We start from the raw sequence: 21,937 nt of genomic DNA on the forward strand, positions 1-21,937 counted from the left end.
GTGACCTCATTAGTCTCCCATCTTTTCTGGAATAAGTCAAAATATGGAGCGGTGCCCAGTGCAAAGTGGTTGCTGTGGTTTCTGTTCCTGCCAAAAAGAGGACGTGGAGGACCCAGACCAGGTTGTCTTTGTCATATTGCAGAGCTGGCGTTGCCTTTAATCTTCAGGCAAGAGAGGGGTAAGTTTAGAGTGCAGCCAACATTACAACATACACAGTCATCAACTCCAGATGACTTCAGCAAACAATAGTTTGCAGAATCTCTGATTTTCCAAACCAAGTAAATGTGAAGAGCAGTAGAAAGTAGTAGTGTCTTATAAGTTTCTATCTCCTTATGTCTGAAAAAGCACCCTGTCTCATAGGCAGCATTAAAAAGATTTGAATGATAGCAAAAGATCAAGCTGGAAGTTTTTCAGTGGCAGATGTTTCTTTTAGAGATATGCTGATCTGCTGAATTGAGAACACTTCATGGGGTTTTCTTATATCAGTGAAAGCTTTGGGACAAGTTCATAGAATCTCATTTCCCCACCACTGTCCTCCCGTGCCATCCTGCAGGACAGAGCTCTTGCTGACACCAGAAAAAGCACCTGCTTTACCAAAGAATATGCAAAACATACAAGTTCCTGACAACTGAAAACTTTCCTGTGAAGATCTCAACACATTGAAGTATCCAAGGTACATTTTGGCTGTAAGATCTACTGCTTAACTTTTCCAAGAGATTGTGTTTTGACACGATGGTGATGGTTCTGTTTCAGGACACTAATTAGCAGCATTTAGAAATACATGCTAAAGCACCATTCCCTCTGAGACTTACAAGTCTCTCCTAAATTACTCCACATATAATACCCCTTATTTACATGGCATCTTTAGATTATTTTATAATTTATCTGCTATCTACTTTAAATACCCAAGCTGTATAACTTCCTGCAGTTGTGATGTTGGCTATGGTGCTATCTGAAGCCAGCACAGCCTCTTGCCAGTGCTGGGGAGAGGAGCTGGCTTGGGGAGTCTGATCTCCTTTTCTCAGGACAACTGTGACACTGCTGCTGAGGAAATTAAAATGGGAGCTGCTGAATGCTCCCCTGACTCCTTGCTGCTCCCTGTCTATCCTCTGTGCTTATCAGGACAAAAGCTGAACTCCTTTTACTCCAGCAGTAGAAAAGAGGTTTTTCTCCTGACTACCATTTTGCTGCACTCCTTGTAATTTTTCTTTTCTGGAACCTTCAGCAGGGTAGGGGCTGCTGAGATGAAATTTGTTTAATATATGACACTTTCCCACCAGCTATTTCTCACCTAGCACACTGTAGTCTCTCAGCTTCTACTGAGACTTCCCTCTTTCCCTGAGGGGGAAATTGTAAAAGCTATTTTGAATGGAAATTTCATCTAAATGATTCCCCTCAGTACATGGAGGAAGAGGAAGAAGAAATTTTAAAACCTTTTGATTCAATCTGAAAGATAGGGTTCATAGCTGCTGTGTTTTTTAAATCTGATTCCTTTATTTCCTGTGGATGTCTCTGAAACAAGGAGAAATCCATAGTGAGACCCACAATTTTTTATTCATTTCTGTAAGATATGTTTCCATGTGCATATAAAGCCATTGATTTTCTCCAGCTAATATGAGCTCTGTGAAATCACCTTAACATATCATTCATACAGATTTATAGTGGCTCCTCAGAGCATCCTGGAGAATGACCCAGATAATTTAGGACTATTTTTCCTGTGTTTTATTGTGCCCACATTTGTCTATGCTTTATTCTATGAATTATTTTCTACATTGTGTCTTCATTTTTATGTTCAGTCAGACCCATAAACCCCTTTTTTTCTCTAAGAGTTCTGCAAGGAGTTTAGAATAATTTAAAAATGGCACATTCTAAAGCATGTTCTACTCTTCAGCTCTTCTTAATCACCAGTGAGGATGGTAAATCAAGTCAAGCCTAATGCTAGATCCCTTTGTACCACCCCTGCAAATGTACCTTACCTCGTTCAGCGAGTTTCCAGACGTGGCTGTGAGTTTTACTGAGACTAATTGAAATTAATTTTCCACACACATACAGAATGTTACAAAATGGCCAACACAAAGCTGGCCATGGCATTGAGCACAGTAAAGGAGGAGGATCTAGATGCCAGGAGGTGCTCTGAAAGTAGAGTTCCCTCTCAGGCTGTGGTACAGCACCTTTCTAAGAACCAGCTACCCCATCTCCCTTCTCCTGCCAAATGTACATGTAAACACTTAAACTTGAGCTCTCTGAATGAGATGAAAGAGGCTGCCCTATCAGAAGGATAAATGAAGATATAAAAATTGGCAGTTTGTTAATGGTTACACCGATGAGTTACGTGGACCTTACCTCTTATGATGTTCGGTGGTGGGACACTCAAATCCTGCATGCTGTCTTGTATATTGTCTGCAGTCAGCCAGGAACTTTATGTACCATGCAGCCAATAATGTGAGTAATGTTTTGGGGTGCTTGGACTCCTAAATAAAGCTGCATTCCATCTTCTGACGGGTGTTTCTTGCCCTGAACAAGCTTCCTGCCACTGGCTAGCTGCCTGTGCATTGGGTCTTTGCTATACTCCCTTCACACCCACAGAATCATAAACTCAGCCCCTACTGTTCTTCCATAAATCATGACTGTGAATTGGTTTGGACTCAACAAAAATCCCACAACAACAAACAAGCAAAAACCCCCCAAAAACCCCAAACCAACAAGCAAAAGCTCTTGGCTTTGTAAGATTTGCCCTCTGGCTATGAGTTAAAAGTAAGGTGTAAGTCACCTCAACAAATGAGAACCATTTCTAACAGTGTGATTTCAGTCTGGAGAGACAACTCAAAGAACTGGGGGACAAGGGTGAAATGAAACTTGCCCATGCATATTGGAAAAAGTTAAAGAGCTGACCTTTTCCTAGGTATAAGTTTTATTTAAAACTCTAACAACATGACTTGCTGATTCAAATCGTGGTGCTTATAACTCCCACCATTTGATTTACACACCAAACTGCCTTAGTCACGGTTTTAGTGAAATGGCAAAGCTGTTCTTCAGACCCCTTGTTTGACATCTTTTGTGCTCCAATCTCTGTGTGATGAGGCTTATCTCATCTGCCTGGCTTATATCATTGACTGTAACAAACACCCAAAGTAAACATTCCTTTGTATTTCTTATACTGTTCTACTTTCAAAAGGTTGCCCTTGTTTTATTCTGCAGGGCATATACAGCCCTACACCTCTCTTTGTCTCTCCCTTCCACTGACTATTTGAGTGCACAGTGATTTTTGCAGGTACATCAACTGTATTTTACACATGTTGAAACTCAACTGTCTACAAATATCCATGAATCTGTTCTTATGTGACCATCAAGTTTCTTGCTACTTTCAATTTAATTCAGCTGCAAATATTATTAATGTAACATTTCACAATTATAAATATCATGGAGATAATAATATAAATATAATGAAGACAAAAAAGAAGTGAGAAGATAACAACATTTCAGCACAAGGGTTTTATGGGGAGGGATTTCCTCGTCTTGGGTTACCCACTGTTCCCAGTTCAAGGCTGCCCTTACAGCACGGACTTAAATGCAGATCTCACACACGATGACAAATGGTAAAGGAAGTGTGTGTAACACCAATTCAACTAGCATATTATCTGTCTTTTTTAAACATGAAATTTCATTTTAGTACTGAAGAAAATCAGATTTCCTGTTCGCAGTGCATTTTTCTCACCTGAAGGCATTCGGCAAATGAATGAATTAAGCTTTAAAATGTGCCAGAGGCAAAACTTTTAATCAAAGGGAAGTGAATAGCATTTAGTGCATTTTAGCTCATGCTCCAGAATTACAATTGATTAGATGAGCATTTTTTTCTAGTTTCCCAAGTTATGTCTCAGCAGGCATTTGGTCAGGGCACTGTCTGAAAGATGAAGTTATTCAAATGGAAAATATAAGAGTGTGACATAATAATGACAATAAATGTTCAAGATGAAGATTAATATGAAACAATTTTAATTCTTTTACAGAACTCAAACACAGCCATGGTGCGTCAGGTGAAAGTTCAGCCAGTCTCATGTTCTGACAGCACATGATTGCAGCTGCCTTAGAAAAGTTTGTGAGAACAGTACAAATGCTAAAAACGGTATTGTTATTAAACTACCCTAAAATAATTTTCCTGCTGAAGAAATATCCAAGTGCTTCTTGAACAGAAAGAGATGTTTAGTACAAATCCTGTGATGAGGCTCAGATTACCAACACAGCATGTGCAGTGCAACCTCCTCTGGCTCTTTTGACCCATCTCCCTTTTTGTTGCATTTATCACCTGCCAGAGAGACAGCAAAAATTACCTGTTCTTTCACCTCCTGTTTGTCCAAGAGTTTCTAAACTTCCTCAAATACAGAAATAGTTTCCCCAAATGCTGGTGCAACAGATAATTTCTTTTTTTCAAAATGTAATCCCATAGATGTCAGGTTCCCCCACTACACACCAATGATTCATGGGGTTGTTCCATGAGGCCTCCACAGGGACAGTTTTGCCTTGGCCTTTGAAACAAAACAGTTCCCCAAACAACTTATTTGAACAGAAGTGAAAAAAAATCAACCCTTGCTTTTAATTTAATAATGGAAGCAGAATCTACCAACTTGTACACAAGGCTGTCTTTGTCTCCAGCGTCTGCTTTTTCCTTTTGCCAGGGTAAATGGCTTCCCTGGAGTTTGGCATTTGTCCTGCTTATGGCTGCAGCACTAATATTGCTACCCAGGAGAGGCCCATCATGAAAGAGAAAGAAAAGCACAAGAATAACATCAGCAGAGGATCTGGGTGGCAGACAACTGGCCAGTGCTTTCCTGTACCACAACTTAGCAGAGCTGAGTACCATACAATGTTAGGCAGCTCTTTCATGTCCATCAAGATTAAGTATTTTAGGCTTTCTGGATTCACACACTCTTGCTATCTTGCAAATATAAAACAAAGCAGCACTTCTGCAGTTCTGTGACATGAACTCACTTTTAAGTGAAGCAATCACAGTGGTTTGAAAAGTAACACACCCAATTGCACATATTTCCCTGGAACAGACAACTGCAACCTGATTTCAAAACCTAAACCGTATTATTACGGATGACAGAGGTAAAGGTGGGAGTCTCCTGCTGCAGCCTAGCGTGGGATGGCACAGAGCCTGTAGGGCTGGGGCTGCAGAGTGCCCCCCATGACGGGCTCCGTGCTGAGCTGGCTCACTCCCTCGGGCAGGCGGAAGGTGAACGCCCGCAGCAGGCTGGCAAAGAAAATGAACAGCTCGGTCCTGGCCAGGTGCTCCCCCAAACACACCCGGTGCCCTGCAGAGGGAACAGGAAAGGACACTGAGTGTCTAGGAATTTTTCAGTTTCATAATCACTTAGTTGATTCCTGTTGAAAGCTGAGGTGGGTTTTGTTTTTTGTTCAAGGAGAACAACATGAAAGCCACAGAACTAAAACTATGAGAATTCCCTTTCAAAAAGATCCCATCCAATGTCCTAGGTTAGGAGACACAAAATTAAAATATCAATGAAAACCCATGAGGTGCCAACATAATTTCTTTCTGACCTGATAGAAAAAAACTATTTGGGTTTACAGAAGATATTGAACTTCAGGACCACACACAAAAAAAATCTGCCAGGTGTTTGCATATGCTTTAGTGAGTTAACATCAGCAGAGCAAAATTACTTAGTAGCGGCATTTGCAGTTGAACAGAGGCTTGGTCATTTTATAGGCAAAGCATGAGGCCTACTGTTCATTTCCCAGGATTCCCATTCCTTGACAACAATGGTGTGAGCAGAAAAGGTGAATATTACATACACATTTACAGATAGCAGACAAATATAAGGAAAGGAAAAGCTATTTGATCTAAGAAACCATTTCTGTGTGGACATTTAAGTGACCATCAGCAAACTAAAAACTCAGCAGGAGCTTTACTGCTAGGTACGATTACTGTCTGTTCATCGTTACCTTGTTTCCTTCTTTTGCATCTGGATTTTCAGTTCTGTAAATAAGAACTTAATCCTGTGATTATCAGGATGCCTTCTGCTTTTCTTTCAGCTTGTTTCTTTGAAAGGGATTGCAATAATTCCAGTACACACAGGACAAATTACTTCTAGGTAATAGAAGGGAAATAGCTAGGTATAAAGAATACTACAGACTAAACTTGATTGCAGCATGCAGTCAGCCCAAGAGGTTCGTGAGTTTGAGTGGGATTCCCACCAGTGTCCTATGAACAGTTTGGGGTCTGACAGCACAGAAGCCTCTCCTTCAGCAGAAACAAGCCAGGAGTGTTCTTTAAAAGCAGCAAAGAGCAGAGATAAAAGATGTTATCTGAGGAAATGCCATGATCTCATACTTTATCCATCACCTCATCTGCTGGGTCGGTTCAAACTGTCAATGCATTTACCTGCTGAGAACGGTAAGAAAGCCTCTCGAGGTACAAAGTTTCCTTCTTTGTCCAGAAAATGGCCAGGGTTGAACTGCCGAGGTGTCTCCCACTGCTCAGGGTCATACAGAACAGATGCTATATTTGGTATAACAATGGTGCCCTGCAAAGAAGAAACTGTTGTTTCAGTTCCTAGTGCCAGTTTAAGCCCGATGGATAAAACTGTTGCTTGGTGGCATTTGGGCGAGTGCCAAGCTGGGCAGGGATGTCTTAACCAGTGCTTTGGCAAACCAGTTTCTCCTCTTAGTCCATCCCCTGCCTAGCAGGGCTGGTTTCTGCAGTTGTGATGGGCAGGAATTTGAGGCTTCCCTGGCCTTATCAGCTGTGTGAGCACCTTCATGCCAAGTAAAAGACTTCTTTCATTCCTGGAGCCACAGATACTAACTCTTCCCCAGGCACCACATTCCTGAGTTTAATGGAGAGTAGTTTATAGATGGAACACTGGTTACAAAACTGAAATGCCTCTCTGCTGGAGAAAGAACAGAAGCTGAAAGTGTTTCTGTACCTTTTTGACAGGAAATCCCAGCAGAGTTGTGTTCCTCACACACAGTCTGGGGACGCCAACAAAGACAATGTTGCTGAAGCGCTGGATCTCATGAACCACAGCGTTTGTGTAGGGCAGTTTTCTCCGATCCTCATAACAAATTAACTGGGAAGGACCCAGAACAGCATCCAGCTCCTTCTGCACTTTCTCTGTGGAGAAATATTCACCATTTCAGAGCAGAAAAATGCATAAAATACTTTAGCTGGTCACTTTTCTTGGAGCAACAGAAAAGTGTATTATGTCAACATCGTACGTTACGTTCATACCCTGTGATCTAGTATTACTTAATGCCTGAGTTTAGTATAGGATAATAGAAATAAACAGGAAAACCTCACCACTCTCACCTTGGATGTCTGGATTCACCACCATATAGAGCAGTCCCCAGTACAAGGTAGTGCTTGAAGTCTCTGATCCACCAAGGAAAAGATCATTTATGACATATACCAAATTCTCTTCATCATACTTGGGCTTGGCCCCCTCTTTAGACTGTAAATGATGATAAAAGTTGAAGTTAAAGCATGAAAATTTTGTTTTCCCGTATGCCCTCTGTGTGAGAACTTCCACAGCTGGCATGTGCACAAAGAATAGTCAAAATAACATCTTTAATGCATACTAAGAGTTTAGTAGTTTCCCAAATAGGCACAGTAAGTCTGCATTGCTGTCTTTCATGAGGTAGATTATTCTTTCATCACCAAAAAGCAATTCTACACTTGATGACCTAATCACAAATACTTCAAAGCAAGTTTGCAGTTGGCCTAAGTGCACTTATAAGCAAGTGCCTTACAACATGTCATTCCTTGGCCCTGGCATCGGTCACCATTTGCTGATGGTGCCAGCAAATGCCAAAGGAAAACATATCTGAATAAAAGGGTTTCAACAGATCATTTTGAGATTAATTTCTTTTCTCAGTTCAGGATAAATGTGAATTGATAGGTAAGTGGTAGTCATGCATTTCCTTCTAAATAATAAGGGAGTAACATAAAAACACAACTAGAGAAAATACATTAGGCAAAAACATTTTCAAACAAACAGATGGCAATGAATTTCACCACTGACACCAGAGAAAGCTGCATCCTTGCCTCTAAGATGCTTATTTTAGTAAATCTTCTCATACTCACTCAGGTACTAACTGTAAGATGGTGCATCAGCTCCTTTCAGAGCCCATGAGCCAGCACTGTGAGGACACAGCAGCCTGACTAGCTGAAAGCTTATGATCAGAGGTAGAAACTACATAAACTTCATCTACCCTAGGAAAGAGATGCTTCTTTCACCTCCTGAAAAGTGTGAAGTGGAAACCAAAGTGCTCTTGGCAGAGCTTCTCTGGCTCAGTCACTTCCTACTATGGAAAATAATAGCCTGGGCAGGGAAGAAGATTAATGCTGATTATGGCATTGTTTGTGAAATTGTTTTCTAGCTGTCCAGTTTGAATATAGGGGCCAAGCCAGCCATGCCCCAAACAGTGGGGAAGTTAGAGGTAACACAGGAATAATGATTGCCTGCCAAAGGAGAAACCAGACATTTATGTGACACAAGGACAGCCAGTGCTGGAGCACACACACTGGATCCCAAAGAAGCATGCCTGCTATTTCAGGGCAGTGATTTGTGCATGTGTATTTAATCCCACTGTAAACATGAGCCTTGCTTTAGAAGATGAGGTAGTTTACCAAAGTTATGTAGCCTACAGGAATAAACTGTCTCATGTTTATTACAGGATTGAAGTATACTCATAGGTATTTATGGGAAGCAGATAAGAGCCCATGGGTTCATCCCCTATCAGACTTGCTGGTAATTCATTCATTTTACCAAAATACAAAACTTAATGCCTTTCTGTGACTTGTGAGTTGGTAAGTGCCAAGATATTGTATTCATGTTAAGAAGCTTATGAAATGTAAGAAGCTATGGTGGAAGAATCACACTGAGTGATTTAATGGTTTGTTTGACCTTATACTTCATAACAGCATTATCAGCCAGAACGAACACTTACTTTCTCAATCTCAGCCAGGTAAAAGTCAATGAAATCCTGTGGTTCAGCTGGTATCCCTCTCTCTACATGTCTTCTGATTTCCTTCCTTGCAAAAGAACTCAGGACATCATAGCAAGCCAACACCTTCTTATGAGGCCCAGGGAGACGACACAGCAGCCAGGGCAGGATTTCATACATCTGCAGGAGGGACACACAGGAGGTACCATGGATTCTCTGTCACTGACAATTCACCAAAAGGCTGGATTGTCCTGCCCAGAAGTGTTGATAGTGGAATAAACAAATTAGCATTGCTTTGGGCAGATTTTTGCTGTCATGTGGGAAAGCTGTAGTAGAAATTTGACACAATTCCAGGGATCAAAACAATTCTGACAACACTCTGCTCATGCCTCTAAGTTTACTTGGCTAATGCAGATCACTATATGACCTCACTCCTGCACAGCTGGAGACCCCAGCTCCCACACACTCAAAATGTAAGGACATCCTTTCTGGACACCATGGGACTGATAAGATTAACAGGTCTGCAGCCTCAAGTAACTGCTGGAATTTTTGGAGCCCACAAAAGGAATTATGGTCTGGGTATCACTCTAAGATAAGGGCTAATTTAGATTTTCCTATTCAGTCTTCATGACTGCTAAGGAGTAATAATTGTTCTCATGGCTAACAATATTGCATCCTCAGCCTGCCTGCTTGTATTTGTCAGCTCTAAGTCCTGTCCTCTGCCTTGGATATTTCTGTCTGTGCAGCATCTGCCATTCCACCCTGCCCAGCAATAAGCAGTTCTATCTCCTCTCCTTGCTCTTTCAGACCCAACAAGCAAAGTCTCTCTAATTTTAAGTGACAGTTTGTAGGTTACTTCTTTACCACTTCTCCACCTTTGTTTCTCTTCAGAATCACAACAAAAGATGTCCAAGACCCTAGAATGTGTCTCACAGGTGATTATACTTCAGAACCTGCTGTAACACTTCACTGGATCTAAAAGGAAAATAGTGGTGGAAATAGCCTAAGATCCTGTTTGCCTTTTTCATTAGTCTCAAAGGACACTTCTTAGCTCTCAGCCAACATTTGCCTGTTGCTCTGTATTTAGTGAAGACATTTTTGTATCTGTGCTTTCACTTTCTACCTATTTTAGAAAAAAACCCCCCAGCATTTGATTTACTCACCTGATGAACAAAGCTGCCTGCAAACTTGAATATTTTCTCTGTAGCATGGATCAGTTCATGGAAGGTTTTGTCCTCATCAGAGAAGTGATATCCAAAAACCACAGCACAAATTACATTTGAAATAGAATGGAAAAGAGGGAAAGAAGGATCCACAGGTCTTCCTGTAAACACAGTAATTGGAATTCACTCTCAGTGTTTTTTTCAGATGATCCTTATACTGATAGGACTTGATGTTATTAAAGATTTAATAAAATGTTCTTTTTATCCTGCTGGGGTGTGAATGAGGACAGAGATGTGGCACTAACACAAATTAAGGAAAATAAAACATAGTCTTAAAATAAAGAACACTGTTAAACTGTTTCCTCTAAACTCTTAACTGTTAGCTCCAAAACAATTTCACAGCCCTTCCTGTGAAATAATGTTGTACAGCTAAGATCAGTTCTAGGGTATCATATCAAATCTGCTGTCTTCAGCTGTGAGGAGAGAATGTCAGAAAGAAGTAGTGCCACTGGAGATGAACTAAGGGAACTCAGTGACAGACATGTTCAAAAATATAAAAAAATTAATTACAAGGAAAACCTGGAGGAATGTAGGAAGGTTTAAAAAGACAAAGAGACAGGAACTGCAAAGTAAATATAATTAAACTATTACAGTCTCAGCTGTGAGCAGTAAATCATATCTCTGTCTGATGTTTTTTTCTAAAGCTATGAAACAGATATTCATAAAAAGTGATTTGGATAGAAATAATCCTGTAATGGACTCTAGGATTAATGTGATAATCCACTGAAGTTCCCTCTCACCTCCTACTTTGTTTCTCTTGCCAGTCGTTACTTAGCCAGATAGACATTAAAATATGCAGGGCATCCAATGTCATTGAAATTTAAGGAAATTACTAAGCTCTGCAATACTGTTCAGATACCCATGGCAGGCATGGCTTGGCTGTGCAGTTCAGCAGCATTGTGTCATTGCACAATATATCACAGACAAATTATCCACCCATGGAGGTGGAATTTCAGACGTTTCCAGGTTCACTAGATCATGAAGAGCTATATAAGAAGGAAATACTTGTGATTCTAGGCTCTATCTGCTCTTGTGCTTTGGAAAGTTTGGATACATCCCCTAGAAGGGATAGGTAAGTTTGCATACTGAAGATATGGATCCAATCCAGACTGCAAAGCACCTGGTTTCTTAGCAGGTAAAATACCTTTGAGGTTCCCAAAAAACTCCACCAGGTGAGAGGCCTCCTCTTGCACTCGATGCTCCAGGCCTTTTTTCCCCATTCCCAAATTGCGTAGAGTCATTATTCCAAAACGCCTCTGCTGCTTCCAGGAGCGACCACTTGCAAGTATAATACCTGAGGGTGTTCCCTGGCATGTCAGTATTTGCCACAGGCATGGAACCATTCATTTAAACATATATGATAAAATACATGCAATAAATCAGGGAATACAAGTATCTTTCATTCAAATTATTGGTAACAAAAAATCATAGCTAGACATATCCAAACTATAACCAGACCACATGTTCCTAACATTGAACATAGTTAATCATTGGAAAGAGCAATCTAAGGATTTTCTGACTGTGACATTTCTTGATGTCTTAAAAAACTCTGAAACACCTTAAGATGCCTTTTTATGAAATTGGCTCTAGCCATACTCAAGTAATCATTCTCAAGACAAGGATAACTCAATGAATTTCCACAGAGTAGAGTTCAGGGCAGGGTATGTTTATGGAGATATAGATCAATTAATGTGATGACTGTAGGTTGAGGTAATGAAGGTGAAAGATAAGTGACATTTGGGCTCTGTTTCTACCCTGGAAGAGATAACACTCCTTTAATTGTCAGATTGCACTCCTGGCCACCTGAAGAGCCCTGAACAGCTTCTCTGGAGGTGAGGCTTCAACCAGCTTTAAACAATCTGTGTCTGCTTTGATCTAGCGACTGCAGGGACAGGAAAAAAATACTGCAAACTGCTGGAATACCATAAGAAATGGATTTTCCTGTGTTGCAGGCACTCTCACAATCAAAAAGCATTCACAAAATGTTTGGGGGTATCAGCAAGTAAGAAATGTGAATTCTAAGGTAGGGATTTATAGGTCTCTTGCTCATGATGAAAAGTGTTTGGCAACCATAATGTATGCAGTTACCAAACAGGCATTGCATTCATGTGCTGTACAGCAAAATCATGTGTACCACAATGGATTAGTTTGTGGTTAGGGCAAAATTGCTGGGTTCTGGGTTGGATCACATACAAACACCTTGAATACAGCAGCAAGGTTCCATAGAAACAACCTGGAGTGTTTCCTAGGCTAGGGAAAGCTCAATGCAAAAGGCACCATGGCAAACAGTAAGATATTCTCAAAAAGCCAGTGGAGGACTTGAAGATCTTTCTGAATGGGAGGGCAGAGTCTAACAAGGCAGAATAGTTTTCAATTCAACATTCCTTTACACTATTAATGGCAGGAAAATCTCACCTTTTCCTTTGGCCAACGCTCTGAAGAAAGGTGACACCAGCCTGCCAGAAACATCTTCAGGGTGTGTGGTCATGCCATCTTTCACTGCTTGAAATCCATTCAGTATAATCACTGGGACCCACCCAAACCACAGAGTGTACATGTTACCATGAGTTTTTGCCAGCTGTAAGTGGAAAAGGTGTCAGAAAAAAAACAGATGAATCCCCATATATAGATCTCAAACTGCACCTGCTATTCACCAACCCAGCCGACAGTTTTGTGCTGAAAATATCATGCCCATGCATATAATTGTAGCTAGAAGCAGTTGTTTTGCTGAGAATAAGGCTTTCAGCAGCCAATTTTATTTACCCCAGGGGGAAGTTATTTTCTTTTCAAAGCACATTCTGCAGCAACTCTCCAGCAAAAGAAAGAAAACTTTGTACTTTATATTGCTGTGCTTTATGTTGCATCCCTCCAACCCCAACATTTTGTACCTTGTTAATTGAACAGCCACACTCTGCACCACCCTGGGGCTCTGTGCCTCCAGCAAGTCCTGCCTTTGCAAAATGAAGTAAGCTGATAAAACCTGTGCCATCTGTGTGCTCCAGGAGAGGACATGGACACAGAAATTAACCAGCAGCCAGGAAGTGCCAGTGGACTGCATTTGAGTCCAGGGTTTCCTCACAGTACTGAGGAGATCACTTACCATTGGACGCAGCAGAGGTGTCCAAGCAGGGATGGGTGTATGGCAGAGGAACTCCAACCATGCATGAAAAAACCTTTGTACAAGTATGGACCCTGCTCCAGCACACCCACAGTGATACAGGAAAGGTGGCAGACAGCGTCTAAGGTGCCATGAATATTACATTCAGTTGATCACATCAGACACTTGCTTTTCCTCATATTTATTTAGGTTGTGGCTTTCCTCTCCCTGCTGGAGCATCCCAGCCTGAGTCTGCTCTGCACTCATTGGCCCATGTGTGCTCTCAGGCATCCACCTGAACTAAAGCTCACCTGCAAACCATTAGAAGAATGACTGCAGCTGTCACTAACAACAAACAGTTTCCAGGAGCTGTAGGAAGATGGAGAGTAAATGCCCCTCATGTACTACAAGCATGCATGCACCATATTACCCATTTTGTGATCAAATTAGGCAATGCCAGTGAGAATTTTAAAAAGTATCATGTAGGGATAGCAGATATAGCTATCGCTGTAGTGAATACAGCTTCACACTTAGCAGTGCAGAAGCATCTTTTAGATTATTGGTTTTTTTCAACTTTAATAACAAGTCATAAACTTTGTCCCCAAGTTAACTTGATTCCTAAGGGCATTAACTTTCTTGTGAAGAAGACATATTCCACTTAAGAAGGTGACTCAAATGTACGACTCAATTGCTCTTTATATATCCACACTTTTTCTGTAACTTTCACAGACTTAAAACCTTCAATTAATCACAATTTTTGAAGTCATGGCTAAAAATAACCAATTAAGAGCATATTAAAAGAAATACCTCCATCAGAAGATCCCGATGAAACTGAAAGTTCAAGTGCACCAAGTTTCCAAGCAATGGGAGAGGAGTTGGTCCAGGAGGGAATTGCTTGCAAGCTTTTTGCAGCCTGAAAAACTCAACAATTAACAAAAAAATGATCAGGACTATAAAACCTTGAGTTATAGACAGCATTTCTAAGGTTATTTGCCAGCTGTCTCTATCAGAAAGGAGGTACTGGAGCTGGGAAAAAGTAATCTTGCTTCTTGTTCCACCAGTTTTGGCTGCAGACTGAGTTCTACAAAGTTTCAGCTCCTTTTCCCTCCCTCTGTCCCTCCCTCTTCATCAATGCCTGCCCTTTTCCTGCACCATACTGAGATGTACCAAACTGAGCCCTGATCAAAAGCTCATCTCTCTGCTTTCAGCAAGCCTCAGCATTAGAATGGGGAATCACTTGTACTCAAGGTGTTTTTCCTGAAGCTTGTGTCAGGGAACTGCTGGTGTCTGTTGGGAGGTCTGTGCTGGAGTGACACCAGCTGAGAGCCCTTGCTCACATGAGTTTCATCAGCTTTGGGAACTTTAAAAACATACTTAGTGATTTGCCTTACAGTGACTTAATTGGGATTAAGAGTGTTACATTTAGGTGAGACCACACAGTTATGTAGAATGTAATTACAATAGCATAGAGTATATATTTACAATAGGTTAGATTGGATATATGGTATGGGATATATGAATATATATACTTACAATAGATAAGATATTCCAGGCATTTTAGTCATAAGCATTATTTAAATGTGGTTGTAAATTCAAATTTGCCTGCCAACACACACAGTTTACACAGGCAAAAACAAGTGTAGCTACAGACTAAAGATGCAATTAGAAGATGAGATTGCTACATATGATTTCTGAAAAATTGGCCTTGAGCGTTCAAACTTTTCTCCCCGTAAATGGACAAAATAAGAATTTCCCCAAGTAAGCACTAATGACACTGCTTAAAAACTCACATTACAATGAAGTAATTTTTAAAATCACAACATTACAGTTTTTCATATTCAAAAATAAACTAAATATGAAATTTCAGTTCTTTATATATATTTTTTAAATGTAACCTAGTTGAAAGCTTCACATACCTTGATTTATTTTCTACTTTTTTAGTCAGTTTCAGAATCCTGGCTATTATTACTAGTTCTCAATAAGTTTGCAGGACACATTAAAAATCTGTCCTCTGACAATGAAGGGATTCACACTGAGTTTGAAGCACAGATAGGGGAAAAGCTCTGTGTGCCAGCAACCAAAGGATTCAATCTTGCATTGCAAAGCCGAAGTGTCTTCACTAAAAATGAGTTCAAGTCTGAACAAGAAACTGCTGTGCCCTCCAACGCAGGCACAAACGTGGTGTTTTGCAAAGTTGGCAGCATGAAGAAAGTGATGTGACTCAGTGATAGACCTCCATTTGCAGCTTCTGTGGGTACACACAAGTGCCTGTGTTATACAGAGAAGGCAACACAGGAAGGCAATGTCTTTTATCACCTTATCTGTGCATATAATGGTTAACATGGTGGCATTTAGGCTGAGGTGGGTTCCATGGCCAGTGCAAATTGGGTACCATTGTCCATTATGAGGCTGAAATCAGCAAAACATAAAATTGGAAAAGTTTCTTTCTTCAAACCATAATACCAGTTTCAAATTTTTAAAAATGTTGGAAAAAACGAAGAAATATAGTTCTCTGTGCAGACAACTGAAGCCAGAAGAAATTATATACATTTTATGCATAGACTAAATGCAGCCATGTTCATCTCTTCTCTGTTTAGTCCAGATTCTATTGTTTAATTTTAGGTGTTTCCTATTGGTATTGTATTAGTATCAGATAACAGTAAATGAATGGAGTTCTTTCAGAACATGGGTCAGGTTTAACTGGAATGAAATCACCAGTGTCAGAAGCAGGACAAAGCCAAATGAACCAGGCAGCAATTTATCCTGCCAGATGTTACCCTTAGCTTTCCTTTTCCAATATTTTTAAACTCCCCCAACTGTCTGAAGCCAGATGCATGAATAGTCACTTCCACCAGTACCTGATGTCAGTGGATGGGCTTTACTGGAAAGGAAATTGGGATCTTGTGTTCACACGGACCTGTTCCAGTCTGCCGCATCCTCCTCTGGACAGATCATCAGCAATATTTGCTGGGTTTGTATTTTTGGCAGAAAACTCAGCTTACCTAAAAGGTGGTAAGCTGAAAAAAGGGCAGTCCAAAGACATGAATGAGAGGCAAAACCATCAAGTTTTAATGAGAGTTATCAGGATGCCAAAGTTAAGATTTTTAGTGGACTTAAAAGCACAGTGTGAAGTAAGTCTCAGGAAGATTAGCTTGCAATGCTTACAATGCTTGCAAAAGTAAAGCTGTGCAGGTAATGCAACAATCAAACAAGCATGGTCCTGAAACACTTGAGCAAGCAAAGGTTTAATTTCAGCTCTGGGACATCAATATTTCAATATGAAGAATAAACTGTAACACGTTTGCCAAGAGGGAATATCATATTGGAATTAGGATCTCTGAAGCACAGGAACTGTTCACACACTGGGCACAAAAAAGCACTCAAGTGCCTTGAGTGAGGCTTCAAATAAATAACATTTAGAAGTGGAAATTGCACAACACATTGCCATGCTTTCTAAATCTTTGCCCACAGTTGTCTTCAGGAACTTGCAAAATTCCCAGGGTGGAATGAGCCTAAAACCTGGGAGCATTAAAGCTGCAATTCAGATGGCACAAAGAGTGGGAAAAAATACGTAATTGATGTTAATATCCAAAATAAAAATGAGAAAAGCAACAGAAATGGGACTGGCACCCCTAATTGCTGCAAGACCTTTTGTCACAGAGAGTTTGCCTAAGAGAAGAGTAACTTGGTGTTCTCTGGGTAGATTACTGGGAACTGCATGATACCTCTGTGTAAGAAATAGCTGTATGAGTTTTTCATAATGCTGGAAAATTCAAAGTACTTGGGATCATCTTCATAATTTCTGCATGACAGCTTGAGGATGCAAACAAAAGCACTCAAAGGGTTAAGAAAATCAACAGGAAAAGACAATAAAAAATGTTAGAGGATATATTTTCAAGCCTGACATAAAGAACTGGTTTCTGTTTTCACAAAAAGAGGCTGAAACCAATATTTTTACATTAGGAACTTTTTATATAGAAACAGTGTTACTGCTGCTGCTGAGTAAGGGAGGATGTACAGGCCTGTGGGGGTAATAACAGAAGTTCAAAGTTCACAAATAGCATCTTTTCACAAATGTCTGAGAGAAGCACCAGCAAAAATACGGCAAAAAACTGTAAAATGCAATGTTGATGTTATGAGCTGAAGCAGTTTATCATCTCAATCTCTATGAATGGTTTCCTCACAGCTCAGCTGATGACTGCCAAGAAAAGGAAAGCCACAATGACAAGATAGTGATGGCAGAGCACTTTGAAGTCAGCCTAAATAAACAAACTTCATGAGAGAACTCCCACAAAATCTGACAGAACTTAAGCACCCAGAAGTCTGTCATAACATAGTTTGTCACAAAAAATACATCCAATTCCAAATCCAGGGGAGTTGCAATCAAAGAGCAAATGGCTGAGAAAATACTGAAACCTAATGCTGAACATAGATCAGGAACTGGTCAAGGCAAAGTTAAAGCAAGAGCAGTAGCTGGCTGCCCATGTTTTTCACCCCAAGGATATCTAAATAAAGCATCATGTAGTCATTCCAGAGTCTTAAAATTTTGCAGAACAGAGTAATTCTCAACTGAAAGCATCAGCTCTGGGGATTCACTCAGTGTGGTTACCATGGGACGGAACCAAGGGAAGACTGAAAGAGAAGCAGGCACATGGCCATTCTGGAGGGTCAGGATGGCTCATAACCCAGAGGAGGTAACCCATCCTCTGGCCAAAACTGTGACTGGCAGCTCAGCCTCAATTACACCATCATTCCTCACAGGCTTTTTCTCGGGCAGAGCTCTTTTCTGTAACAATTTAGGTTTGAGAAGTTGATTTAGCAACCTAAGTAAGCATCTAAAAATACTCTGGAGAAAGATTTAGGGGCCGTTTTGGTGTTTGATTTTCTATTGCTTGAGTAGGACAGAAACCCCAAGCAGCAGTCCAGAAGGTCAATAACCCTCCATCACACACTCCTCACTCTCCAGCATGTGGCAGGGGCAGCAGCCCTTTGAAGTATTACACTAATTGCATTAAGCTGATAACAGAGAACATCTGTTTTATTAAAGTGGCAAAGTGACAATTAGCCATGCATGAAGTGCAGGGGCCAGAAGTCTGATTCATGCCTTTTATCCCTGGCCAGGGAAGCTTTTTCTCCTCACTTCCAAGGAAAGCTGAATGGTGGGGACTTGCACTGCAGTAGTGCTACTATGAAGGAAACAAGGGGATTTACATTTACACACTCTGTGTGGCATGAAATTCCCTTCAAAACTGAACTTAAAGCTGGGACTGTGCCCTGACAGGCCCCATTAATCTGCCCTGTCTCAACATCTGCCTCTCTGCTGGTTCTTTGTTGCTTTTCTACCAGTTCCCTGAGGGAGGGAGGGAGGGACACATGTAACCAGTGCCCCTCCACATTTATCTGAATCTCCTATGGAAGAAAGCACTGGGACAATGCTGCTCACAGCTCTGCCTCCCAGGGCCTGCCTGCAGGAAATAACTTCCAGCACCTATGGCAACTCTGCTCATGTGACTTTCAGGAAAGATGGCAAGCACACTCAGCAGCTTTCAGCATTTGACAATCACTTATGGATCAAAGGGCAAGCTGGATGGCAGTGACTGCATATTAATTTGTTATACAGGATCTAAGGATTAGCATTTGGTACTGGCAAAGCCAATGCATGCCTTCAGACACAAGTTTCCCAACTGATTGCACATGAAATTACTGCAGTACTTAGACACATCCCCAAAATTAAGCAAGGAAAAGATATGAAAAAAATTACGTAATTTTTATTGATTGTTCCAATTATGATATTATTACTTGTGCAATACTGTAGCAATGTCCAGAAAGGTCCTTTTCTCTAAAAAATGTTCCATGAATGTTGTGATAAAAGGGATTGAGAAATACTACTTCAGGTCAAAACTGTTATTCCTCCTGTAGATATTATGCGGCACGAAATTTTATTCCTTGCGCTAATATTCCGGAGAAAGACCTCTGAGTTTCTCACATAAACCAGGAAAGCCATCTTCTACCACAAAAAACAATCTGTATCCTCCTAAACATCCATCACTTTTACATATTGTCCCTGTCAGCTTCTCTGCATCCTCTGGTTATGTGTGGCAGCTGGAGTGAGGATTTATGGAAGAGAGTGGGGATGTCAAACACACAGGGGACAGCACAGGGTCACAGTTCTGGACCTGGAGACAGAGAATAAAAGAAGTGCCCTCAGAGGCTGCAGAACTTCTTGTAAAATTGTCAAGAAAGACATTGAGGTGCTGGACTGTGTCCAGAGAAGGGAAATGGAGCTGGTGACCTGTCTGTAGCACAATCCTGAGGAGGAGGAGCAGCTGAGGGAGCTGGGATTATTCAGCCTGGAGAAAAGGAGGGACAGGAGGGACCTTATCCCTCTCTACAACTCCCTGAAAGGAGAGTGTAGGTGGGGATTGGTCTCTTCTTCCAAGTAACAAGCAACAGGACAGAAGCAAATGGCCTCAGGTTATGCTAGGGATGTTTTACATTGGACATTAGGAAAAAAATCTGCACTCAAAGGTTGCCAAGTCCTGGCACAGGCTGCCCAGAGAAGTGGTGTAGTCATTGTACCTGGAGGCATTTAAAAGATGTGTAGATTTGGCACGTGGCACATGGTTTTCTGGTGGACTTGGCAGTGCCCTGGTTATGGTTGGACTCAATAGTCTATGAGGTCTTTTCCAACCTAAACAAATCCATAATTCTATAATTAGACAAAAGTAGGGAGACATTTTGTACTGCTCAGATTCATGGAGTACAGGGCTTTCTTTGATCAGGGGATGGCATTCAAGGAGAATCACTTTGTCAGCTCTGTGTAAAATATCATGTTAAATACATCATAAAAATAAAAGGCAATCAGGCAATTTTAGTTCTAATTGACTTCACTACTGCAGAAGCTCAACCTGGATAAAGACCAACAATGAGCTAAAATTGATGGAGAATAGCCATAATTATTTTGTTCAATATTTCCTGGTTTGGTTTTGTTTTGTCTTTTTGTTTGCGAGGGGGAGGGGAATGTTGGTATGGGGTTGGTTGTTTGTTTGTTTCAATTATCTCAAAGTTTTCTCTTAGCAGTACTTAACAGAAAGGAAAAGAGAGGCAGAGCAGATGAAATCAATATTCTCCCTCTAAGCCTCATGGATGCGATCCCCACATTTCAAACTCTATCATTACTTCGTTTTACCCATGTCTGGGCCTGGTGAAATGCCACTAACTTTCATTTTCTCCACTTACCTGGAGAAAATGAAAGTTAGTGCAAGGCACGCAGTAATTTGGGAGCTTCCCTGGTGTACTACATTCCCTTTTGTGGGAGAGATTATTAGTACAGAGAAAATTAGGAACTTCTTATCTTGATCAGAGAGCAGAAGAGCATGGTCACAGTGAATAATATCCATGTAATCCAAAAACCACACAGACACTGTGCTCCACCAAAAGGTCCAAGAAATCTTCTAAAGCCGCTGTATTGTAGCATTTCATTCTCACGCTCAGCCAGTCCCATGCTGTCGGCAGATGAAGGCACGATGGGCTCCAGCATGCCCTGGTAACTCGGGAGTGTGCAAGGGCAGCTCCTGTCAGCAGCTCACAGCCTCTGCTGCCCTCTGCTTGGAGCTGCTGAAACACCCACACGGGATCACTTTGTGCTGAGCAATTCCTGCTCCATCCACCTGAATTAGCCAGCACGCTCCCTGACAGCTGCTGGTGCTCTGCATGAGGACAGCCAGCTTCCCTGAGCTGCAGCATCACCCCCAGCTCACAGGGCACGGCTACATCCCCAAACTGGGGACATCCCCAAATCGGGGAGATCCCCAAACTAGGGACATCTCTAAACAGGAGAGATCCCCAAACAGGAGAGATCCCTAACCAGGGAGCTCCCACAGAGCAGTGCTCTGTTCTGCCAGGACAGGCGAATGCCACAATGGTGTCAGAGAGTGGCAAGCCTGAAATCCCGTCTCCCTCAGCCTGCAGGTCCCACAATGGCCTGCATTTCTCTAGGATTTGGTTGCTGTCTGTGAGTGTTGAAACTACTGATACTCTCAATATTAGGGGTGGGTGGTGGCATCTGTCCCTTCCCAAAGCTATCCACAAGCAGGCTAAAGGAAGCTGCCTGTCTTACCTGAGAAACCAAAGGCACCCACAGTTTGTAGTTGTCAGTCCAACCTGAATTTACAAGGCAAAGCCAATGCTCATGTGACTGCAGCACTGAAATAAGAACATTTTTTAAAAGTGCTAAAAAAAGTTACTTAAAAAAGAATATCATATAAAACACTCCAATTGTTTGGGTTATTTTTCATTTTCTCTGTAATGCTCCTTAAAATGTAGCTTTGTAGAATACCATCATATCATCAGCTGACCACAGAATATATTAATATTATTCGCTCATCTCTAGTCGCATCTGCTGTATCTCATAAACTGTTCAGGGAAAGGGCTGCAATTTTGTTATTGTTATTCCTTTAACATTAGAATCTCACACTGCAGGACAGCAAATAAATATTTCCTGGAGTGTTTGGCTAAAAGTAGCACAGGCTGTGATCTCTTGGTAGATATTAGGAGGAGTTCATAAGCTTTTCACTAAGCAAAAGATATCCCAAACTCAGCTGAAATATTACTTCCAATAAACACAGCTCACTGCCATTTTTATTCTAATTAT

General features: G+C 41.1%; 1 protein-coding gene across 1 annotated transcript; it reads right to left on the reverse strand.

Moving 5' to 3' along the window:
- Window positions 1-3,945: 3,945 nt before the first annotated feature.
- Window positions 3,946-14,515, reverse strand: LOC102067952 (cytochrome P450 2J6). Its single transcript, XM_005484880.3, has 9 exons — window positions 14,092-14,515; window positions 12,603-12,765; window positions 11,332-11,481; window positions 10,128-10,288; window positions 8,968-9,144; window positions 7,328-7,469; window positions 6,945-7,132; window positions 6,401-6,542; window positions 3,946-5,312 (listed from the first exon to the last, which is right to left on the reverse strand). Exons 1-9 carry the CDS (start codon window positions 14,260-14,262, stop codon window positions 5,134-5,136), a joined length of 1,473 nt encoding a protein of 490 aa, XP_005484937.2. The 5' UTR covers window positions 14,263-14,515; the 3' UTR covers window positions 3,946-5,133.
- Window positions 14,516-21,937: the final 7,422 nt, after the last annotated feature.

This window comes from Zonotrichia albicollis, chromosome 9 (assembly GCF_047830755.1).
Source record: "Zonotrichia albicollis isolate bZonAlb1 chromosome 9, bZonAlb1.hap1, whole genome shotgun sequence".
Taxonomy (NCBI): Eukaryota; Metazoa; Chordata; class Aves; order Passeriformes; family Passerellidae; genus Zonotrichia; species Zonotrichia albicollis.